This window comes from Bombus affinis, chromosome 2 (assembly GCF_024516045.1).
Source record: "Bombus affinis isolate iyBomAffi1 chromosome 2, iyBomAffi1.2, whole genome shotgun sequence".
In the NCBI taxonomy this organism is placed as follows: domain Eukaryota; kingdom Metazoa; phylum Arthropoda; class Insecta; order Hymenoptera; family Apidae; genus Bombus; species Bombus affinis.
Genome location: NC_066345.1, coordinates 97,722 through 107,911, shown reverse-complemented (window position 1 = coordinate 107,911; position 10,190 = coordinate 97,722). Strand labels below are relative to the sequence as shown.

The 10,190-nt window shown below is 45.6% G+C and overlaps 1 protein-coding gene across 1 annotated transcript; it reads right to left on the bottom strand.

Annotated features, from left to right (window-relative positions):
• Positions 1–295: 295 nt before the first annotated feature.
• LOC126923815 (uncharacterized) lies at positions 296–6,706 on the bottom strand. Its single transcript, XM_050737692.1, has one exon. The coding sequence runs from the start codon at positions 6,235–6,237 to the stop codon at positions 4,306–4,308; it is 1,932 nt and encodes a 643-aa protein (XP_050593649.1). The 5' UTR covers positions 6,238–6,706; the 3' UTR covers positions 296–4,305.
• Between the last annotated feature and the right edge of the window lie 3,484 nt (positions 6,707–10,190).

Sequence of the window (10,190 nt, the reverse complement as noted above, 5' to 3'; positions counted from 1 at the left end):
TAACATTCGTACGTGTACACGCGTGTCGCTAACGTTTAGAATTGACGGTTTACTATCGATGAAACTATGTACGTTGCTATTATCGAACGTGTAAACAAGGAAATACATGTACGTTTCGATAAACGTGCGAAATGACAGTTCCACGTTCTCGTGCAGAGAAACGAACATGGAAATGTTAAGAGAAAATTGCGGATTATCTGGTGAAATGAATTTTGGCATCACATGTTTTTTTAATAAAAGACAATAAAAGTCTGATTCGAAGGTGGGTGCTAATAAAATTCTGAGATATGCAAAATTAAATCAAAGACATCTTTTATTGAACTTCTCAAACAATGTAATTCGAGTTAGTGCGGTACAGCACTGTAGCGACATTGGTTGACCGGCGTTGATCAGTCTGGACGACGAAGCAGAATCGAGTGTATCATCGTTTCGTTATCACAATACCTTGTATCGTCAAACGACGATGTTCAAAATAAATACATCCAGAAGGAGAGAGCGGAAAGGATCGAATTTCAAAAGAAGAGAAAGAAAAAAAAGAGCGAATCCATTCGAGTCAACAACAATCCATGAAACAAAAATGTCGATAATTCTAACGAAAAAAACAAAAAAAAAAAAAAACAACGCGCGATCCGTGTGAAAAATTTTTTCGACGTTCTTCGAATCTCTCTCGCTCTCTCTTTCTTCTTCCAGAGATCAAATAGCGTAAAGCACGATTGGCAAATGATCACAATCAGCAAACACAAAAAGCAAAATAAAACCGGAAAAAAAAGCGTTCGTCGAAACTCCGTCACGATCGATAAAAGTAAGGTCGAATGTACATTTCGCCGATCGTCAATTGCGATTCGTCCGCGATAGAATCTTTACAAAAAAAAAAAGCTGAACGTCAAATATAAGTTCTTATCTCTGGCCGTCTGAACAGCGGCATCGTTTAACAAAACGAAACAGGCAACTTTTTTCATCCCGATACGTTCGAATCGCTTTTATCAATTTTCGTTTCTCCAGCTGCAGCCTTCGAACGTTTCATATAGTATACGAGGCACCAGGTTTGTATACCACGGCTCTGTTCCATAAGCAAAAAGAGACTCGACGATTCGACGCAAATAAATTAAATTTTCCTCCGTTCATCGTTTGTGAAAACAATAAATGGACAAGCTTCGGGGGAGCGGAGGAGCGAACGGTATCATCGTCGAAGCTGTATCGTACTACGAACTCGTTCCGCAACATGTATACGGATTGGCGGCGGCGGTGATGCGTTCTCGAGCGAAAAACCTTTATTCCGGAAAGGCGGATTGCAAGTGCCATCCGATCGTTTCTCCACGGACGCTGCCAACGAACGATGCACTGCTCGGTAGAAAAGAAAAGAATGCGTGATACATTGAAAAATAAAGGAAAAACGTGGTGGCGAATTTATTGGTGAACACTATACAGGCAGGGTAAGACACGCGTTTGGTTACACAGCAGCGAACGTGATACCGTGCAAACGGCGTTACACTCGAAGAAAAATATCAACGAACGACGATGTTATTAAAGCAGCAACGATTATCTCTTGGCTTGGTATATGATACGCGGTTGTTGCTGCTTTAACAAGAGTCAACATCAATATTTATCTGTTGCTACTTAGCAATAAAACTTGCTATGCACGATGAGGACCAGAGCAAGAGAGAAATATTGCTAATATAATTCTTCGCGTTGGATTGCGCGTCTCGTTGGTTGAACCCCGGACGCGAAGCACGCACGCGCTAAGCCTAATTAGTCGTCGGTGATTCTCGCGGCACGCTCTTTCGTTGCCTTCGAAATAGCCGCATCGTCTCTAATATCCCCTAACAGTCTAATGGTAAATAAAAGGCGGACCGTTTAATACGCGACTTCTCCTATACACATATAGACAACGGTGATAATCTAAGTGAATCGCCTTAACATCTAGGCTTACAGTCTAAACGAAAGAGGATGGTGGGTAATGGATACGTGTGTGTGTGTGTGTGTGTGTGTGTGTGTGTGTATGTGTATGTTTGTTAAATACGCGAACGTGCGTTCTTTTTCTGTCTGATTTCGCGTACGAAACGATGAAAGTTCGCGGACTCGTGATGGTCTCGTGCCGGGTCGAGAAACAAGATCGGCGAGCACGGGGTGAGAAGCGTTATCGCAACACCGTTTCATAAAATCACGCGAAGCTCGTGATCGATGCAATCGACGCACAACTCGCAAACCGTGATCGATCGATTGGCTTCACCGTGGCCCGTCTTACGCCTTATGAAAATTCACGCGATGCCCTTTTTCTACGATAAAACATTTTAAGGTCACGGCCGATGATAATTGGAGACGACGTTTTGTCTTACGTCTATTGGATCACGTGGCCCTGTAATAACGTCGAGTCGCGCGAAAAGTAACTGTCACACACAGACGAGTAACTCTCTGTTCGATAAATTTTCACGTTAACAAACATTGTACGTTAAAGATACTAAAGGTCTTGGTTGAACCAGAGACCAGCGAACATCTAACCAAGTTCCAATGTTAACCAACTTACTTCCTAGCACTTTCCAAAATAGAATCAAGGTCTGCCTTCCAATCTGTTTGTTTTGTACAGAGTGCAAGCTACAGATCAAAAGGCAAACGCGTAAGCGCCGACCAAACGTCGGACAAACTTGGTAACTTTGAAAGATTACGAAGCAAAATGAAATCGATACACCAAAGTGGGACACGTAGTGAAATTTACGAGATTTTCGAATCTCGCGTGTCAATCGCAAAGGACAGACAATTTTAACATTTCTCGATAATAGACACAACTAAAATTTAACTAACGTTGCAACAACGTGACCACGAGGAATGCTTTACGCATCTACGACTACGCGAACACGAATCGCGCAAGCAGCACGAAACAACCTCAAACTGCTAGCCATCCTTCCGGCCGCGAATTTGTGTTTATCATGAACTTAGTTGAAGGTACAAAGGATTCGCGGGATATTTGCCAACCACTGCACTACTAACCGCAAGAAACGTTCCAGGAATGATCAAAGTATCTCGATAGTAACACGGATCGATGTTATAACGTTCACGCGTAAACGTGACTCTACTTTTCAAGTAGCCAAACAATATTGAACGTATTCGAAAGACCAAACGATTTATGGGACGAACATTTAAAGCGAGTTTCGCAACGACGACACAGGAAACGATATTCGATAATGAGAAAGCAATTATTCAACGTGGATCGGAGAAAACTGTGGGGCATCGCGTGATTAAAAGAGGAAAAACGGAGAACGCGAACTTTCTTGGCGACCAGCGGCCGATTCATCGTTCCGTTTAATTACTACGTTACGATTTAAACAGCCACAACTTTAGTTGTTCCGGTGACGGTGGTTGGCGGCGAGGGGAAGCGTTATCTCGTTGCAAACGTTGACGACGGTTGAGATCGTACGACGCGAAAGAGGAGACGGTGGAAAGAAAGCGAACGATGGTGAGAGAAGGGAAGGACGAGGAGAAAGAGAGAAAGAAAAAGAGAAAGAGAGAGAAAGAGGCGATTACAGGGAATCTTTCTCTCGTACGATCAGCTTTAGGCTGGTAGTCGACACACCGGCCTTATCGTTGAGTCGATTCGCCTGACGACACGAGCCAACCACCGTTTATTAGTAGCATGTTGTCATCGATAAGCAGTCCGCGTGTATTCCCGACATCAAGGTACGATCCTTTAGACCTACTCTCGTGCGTGCTTCACGAGTGCACGCACATCACGTATACTACGTGTATACAACGTACACCGTTAGGAAGAAGAATCGTTCGACACGTAAGCTTTGCTCGTTACCGTCAGTTACACTTGTTCGTCGTTTCACCCAGGACTGCTGGCAACGAGGGCGTCATCGCGGGAACAAAACCGAGGAAGGGAAGAGATGGAAGTAGGATATAATTACAGCGACGCGCGTTACTTCGGACGAAAGGAGCGAAGTTTTTTTCGCAGAAACGGATAGCTACCGTTCGAAATTCGAGCAGTTTTCGTTTCACGCGGTCGCGCACGAGTCTACGCAAGTCTGTTCGGCTTTGTTCCCTATCGACGAACTAATTGAATCTACAGGGCCACCTCTCTTTCGCTCGCACTCACGCGTCTCCCTTTCTTTCCTTCTCTCTCGCTCGCACACTCGACGTGTTCACGCTCCCTGCTACTCTGCTTCTTCTTTTAGCTTCGCGTGTACGCACGCACGCGAATCGAAGAAGAAGGAACGTTCGCAAACACGGACAGACGCGAAAATGTTCTCTCTTTGCACCGTAACGAGTCGGACCAGCAGACACATCGAAAGAGAATCTCGGATCCCGTGTTCATTCCTCCGCTTGCAGCAACGTGCGGAAATCCTGTTGCAGCTTTGACTCGTGGTAGCTCCAAATGTCGCTGAAATCTTCCTCGTCCTCGTCCACCTCCTCCGCGAAGATACATTTCTTCTGTTCCGATATCGGCGCGTTCGGTGACGGCGAGTAAAACTTTATCTCCAAATCTCTGTGGCCGTTCGGCGACGTGATGATCTCCGTCGAGACCTCCAGCTCTTTAGGCGACTGTACGGTACCGTTCGCGTCCATACCGGATGGTCCAACGTTACTCACAGGAATACCGATAGAGTCGCCGCGCCACAGCGTACGACGTTTCCCGCTCTCCGCCTGTCCCCTGTCACCGATCACGCCAAAGTCTTTGCTAGGCGTGCTGATCTCCTCGCTGAAATAACTGGTCGGGTCGCTCCAGCTGCGCCTCAGTACGACACTGGTGCTACCGGTGCCGTCTTTCTCTTGATGGGCTCGAGGAACGTTATCGCCGTTGAAAAGCCTCTCGATACTCTGCTCCGGACAATTGAGGCTCGGCCGGGACAAGAATAGCGGCATCTGCGGGAAGTGGCCGGGACAGAAGTCGGTCGACGGTGACGGGGTCAAGAAGGGCGAGTAACAGTTCTGTTCCACGTCCCATATGAGAGCCGCAGGATCGCAGTACCGACACTGACACGGCCCTAATTCGTCGTTGATGCCGTCCTCGCAGCCTGTCGTCGCCGTCGGCTCGTTGTATTCGTGCAGATAGTGCAGTACGTTGTTGCCGTTGACGGCGTGATTATGGTGATGGTGATGGCCGTTATGTCTGTAACCCTTTGGCGGAATGGTGCGCATTTGCGCCGGCACAACGATGTTTCTGTTGTCGTCCAACACTTTCACCTCCACGTGCCGGTGCGGATACCTTTGCCTCGCGTCGGCTATCTCTTGCACCGACATGCTGCCCGTTGTCCTTTCCCTCGCTATGGGTGGCCTTCTATGGTTTCTAAGGTGAGGCGCGGCTTCGTAACGTTGCTCGTAACAAGCCGGCACGTACGGTTTTAAAGAACCCGCGCTCGGTTGTTCGTTGGCCGCGCTCGAATTTGACTGTTGCTGTTGCTCGTCGTGTTTCGCTTCCACGGAGGCCACCGTGTTGTTCGGCGGTTTTCTGTCCTTCTTCCTGCGCTTTCGCGGCTTGATGATTCGTGGTAAGCTGTTCTCGGAATTGTTCGATCCTGAACTCTCGTCGCTCGCGATACTCAATGAATCGATATTCGCTATGTTGTTTCCCGTGTTCGTCGTTTCCTTGGTCGTCGTGCAGTCCGACGATTTCGCGTTCGTCTGCTGTTTCTTCCCGAGCTCTATCGGCCTCTGGGGCCGCGACGGTGGACACCTCACCGAGTTGTTCATCGTACAGTTCGATGTCACGGTAGCCACGTTATTGTGAACGTAACTATTCACCGCGCCCGTATTGCTGCACACCGCATTAGCAATGCCATTAGCGTTCCCGCTGTTATGTATCTTGCCGCGATTGTGAAACCGATTGGCCAGGATTAGCGGCGCTCCCTGCGTGTGAATGGCCAATCTAGAAAGTGGATTCTTGTGTAGGTGAACCGATACTTGCTGATCGCAAGCCTGCTGTTGCTGCTGCGGCGACGGTGATTGTTGCTGTTGCTGCTGACCGAGCGACGGTGACGATCTCTGCGTGCATCTGCGAGGGCTGGACGTCATGGATATCAACGGAGCGCCCGTCCAACCGCCAGGTCCGTACTGCACCTGACATTGTTCCGTTCCGCTCGGGAAGTTCACAGTTCCGTAACAGCCTCGCGTTTTCCCGCGAATCACAGCTTCCTGTTTCCTACCGACGATTGGCTTGTGCGATCCTGGCCTGATGCTCGACGATATCAAACAACTACCGATGTAACGCTCCACCTCCACGCCGCCCTGGGAGGCCGGGCTCATCTTACAAAACCCGCGACCGATACCACTTATATAGCAACGACACCGTTATATTCTCCCGATTATCAGAAAATGCCGCACCTCACGGTATTCCAATCGTTGACAAGTACGTTACACCAACACGTTACTCCATTGACCCAAATTCAGGTACAACGTTTCCGATGCTTCAACGGTATCACCGGTTTAGCCCATTGTCATCCTGAGCCTCTTTCGAGTCGATACCACAAACAGAACTGTAACACTGTTAACGATCGATCCAAGCTGAACAAGCGTAAACAGCGTCGTTTCGTCAGACACGTAGCGTGGAACGATCACGTTCCAGACAACGGAAACGACCGATTAAATACGGCAACGGCGACAGTTACGTGGATCGAAACACAGCGCTCGGTCGAACAACCATACGGGACCGCGGCTGCAACGATACTGAAGCTCGCTCCACCGAACGCGCTTACGCCGTCTTTCGCATCGCTCTGCGACGTGGAGATGCCCCACCATGCTACCCACTGTCCCCTCCACCGTCCTTGTTCCCCACCACCTGAACCACGCTCACCGCCGACAGACGTGCCCCCACCACTCTTCCCATCCCCCTTTTCTTTACGATGTACCTCTCCACACCGTTCAACGAAACTTTACCATGCTCCTATACCGCTTATATACACATAACATTGTTCCTTCCGGTGGACGAGCCTGTCACAATTTAGCAAGGTATCGGAGAAAGCTGAGCAAAGAAGGTAAGTTGCGTGGTGGTTGACGTTAGCCGGTAGAAACTTTCCGACGAAATCGACTGGTGAAGACGAATTTCAGACGGCCGATGCTCGTCGTTGATACGCGCTTCTTTATGGCAGATAATCGGAGAACGCCACAGCGGTATGTATTGTGTCTCGTTGAGGTAAGTTAACGTCTGCGTGATCTTTCACGGAGAAAGTAGAGGCTCAGCAGCCTCTTTCGTATCAGCGTGTTGGCGTTTTTTTATATCGGTATCGTATTCGGCAGTTGTAAAAGATTGCGCGTTTCAGAGCGCAGTGAACCACGCAGTTACCAAACAACGCATTAGACTGAGCTGATCAGATAAAGAATTTTAGGGAACGCGAACAGTACCGTGGAACGTGGGATTTTTATTTTATGGGTTAGACGTTGCAGCGCTCTCTCGGATGTATTGTAACGTTGTACAAGCAGGTCTCTTACAACGTTTTCTTAAAAGACGTAACTTCCAAAATCTCGTGCATCTTAGGTGTTAGTTCTACGGTGTAGAAACAGCGTAGAAAATGCAAACGCTAATGCGAGGCCATGCGTGTAACTCTTTGTAAGGATTGCTTTGGGGCTTTAATAAATCAAAAATATCAAAACGTTGTTGCATCTGATATATAACATTCTTTAAACCTCAGGGAGCATTTCTAATATTCTTGCCACAAAATTAACACGAAAGTTTGGTAAATTGGAAATAGAATTGAGGGAAGTTCGAAAGTACAAGCTACGGGCATAGCCATACGCAGATCGCGATCGAGCGAAGCAACAAAAAAGAAGGCAAAGTTTTAATTTGAAACGATTTGTCAGGGTCCATTGGAAGCTAAAGCGGAGAAAGGCGGAGCGTACAAGATATATATAACGTCGAAGCAAGATGTAAAAAAGAGGGAAGGAAAATCCTGCGAGGACACGAGTTATGTCTTAACTGGCGTAAGTCTGGAAGACCGTCATCCGTGAAGTAGATGGCACAGCGACGAGACTAGAAAGAGTAAAGGAATAGAAAACGGGGGGTAGGGTCGGTCGGTAGAAAGAGAAGGAGAGGAGGGAAGCCTGATATCTTAGATCAGGTTACGGCACCCTCGCATCTAGGCCACCAAGCCTTTAAAAGTGGGTCACAAGTCATCAATCGCCTGCGGCACGCTACCTTGCTCAGTTGAACCCTCGCATACAACCCACCTACTCTTCTCTGGAACGTCTCATCTGGAGCGAAGTAACGCGACACGTTCGGGTCCCTCCTTTCGTTCATGCTGGCGTTCGCGTTATCGTGTGTGCGAACCCCGTGTACTTGTTCACCAACGGCAGAAAGCGCGATCACCAGATTCCACGTCAGCGAACAAGAGACACGGCGACGAAATTAACACGTTACCAAGCAACGGCCGCCACCACGCGTTTTCTCGGCTACATTTTCGAGAGGCTCTTACCTAGTAAAGTATACTTAGATTGATACACACCGCAGCTCAAAACTACCCGACACTTGCTTCTTTTTCATGAGTTACGTTTTAATTAGAGAATTATCGATAAGTGAAACTGTACTGATTTTACGATCGTCGTGGCTACGTCCGATGTATCGCGACCCGATTACAGTGACTTTGAACAGCCAGTACGCGATAACGAAACTAGTATTCGTAATTGCGTTTTATTTGGCAAGTACTTTGGCCTTAGATTCTTTCATTTCTGAATTCTAAGTCGGATCAAGAGCGATCATTCTAATTAATGCAAAAACTACCGATATTAATTTACGTAATAATAACTTACTGGTAAACGTATGTAGTAGCTTGCGCGATAAGTAGCAAGATCAGATTTTATTGCTGTTTTTATATAGCTAATTTATATTCGTAGTTTAGTATTTTCATAAGAAAATCCGTTGTAAGTACTGTTCCTGATTATTAATCCTGCCATGGATGATGTTTCATATATCGTGACCTGATTAAAGGGATCTTCAAAAGCCGATATGCAATAACGAAACTGTATTTGCAATTATGTCTTATTTGTATTTTACCTTTAGATTTTTCAATTTCTCAGATATAAGTCACTTTAAAGCGAATCTTCCGTATAGATGGAAGAACTTGCGATGTTACTGTAAGCAGTAATACTTAATTAAAAAGCGTATCTAATAGCGCATACGACAAATGGTAATGTTACGTTTTATTGCTCTTTTTATACGGGTAATTTAGATTTGTATCTTAGTATTTCCATAAAAAAAAACGTTGTAAGTACAATTCTTCGTTAATAATTCTGCCATTAATTTCTACACATCAGATAAGATTCACATATTGCTACGATAAATCTACCAAAGCTTTCGGATGCCTACGAGAAATACCGAATGCATTTAACATTTTACCGATTCCCTTGTTTATTTCTATTCTCGTTTCATGTTTTACGTCATAAAAAAATAGTTTCGCTTTCCTAGTAAAAATATTTCAATCCGGCAATCGAGAAATTGCAATTCGAATTCAATAATTAGATAATAATAATTAGATAAGAGTAGTGGGTATGGAGATAAGAATCAGTGGTGGAAATGCAAATAAGTTTACGACTTGTCAGCAGATCTAATGAATAATAAATTATGATAATTAAATCGAAGAATGGAGAACGAGAGAAAGTTGGAAGATAATAGTTACTTGTTGGATTCTTCGGTCAACTTCGATCGACGCGACTCCCGCCGGTGTATCCGAGAAATTTGTAATTCATAAGAAATCAATACGAAACTAACTATCATCTTCTAATTTCCTTTGGGACCCAAGTAAACTTTGTTGCTCTCCGGCAAATTCACTTTGCATATCGTTCGATAAACGACATCGTATATGCCAACAAATTTATGTCTTATTCATTAGCCCCGATCGATATAATCAGCATGGATGAAATTCAACGTCATATAACGTACGATTTGCACCAAGTCCGACAATTTTTACATGGAAATCTGGTGTTTGCAACGCAACAAATGTTTGCTCCTGTTATCATGCGTGTTTGCACGTGCTGCGGATTAACACACAATACAATCGTCTGCCACGCCTTCGATGATCGTCAATGTCTTTCAGATGCGTATGTATAATGTGCCTGACCGTCATCGTAATTCATCTTTACGAATGACAGTATACAGGGTGTTACGTCTAATGTCTCACGAAGGATCGAAAATTTCAAAGACGTGTTCGTATAAATACAAGGATTATTTATACAACTTTATTATACGATATAAATAATTTGTCTGTAAG

Bases quoted from the DNA above. Each gene is read 5' to 3' on its own strand.
- LOC126923815 (XM_050737692.1), bottom strand. From the start codon at position 6,237: ATGAGCCCGGCCTCCCAGGGCGGCGTGGAGGTGGAGCGTTACATCGGT.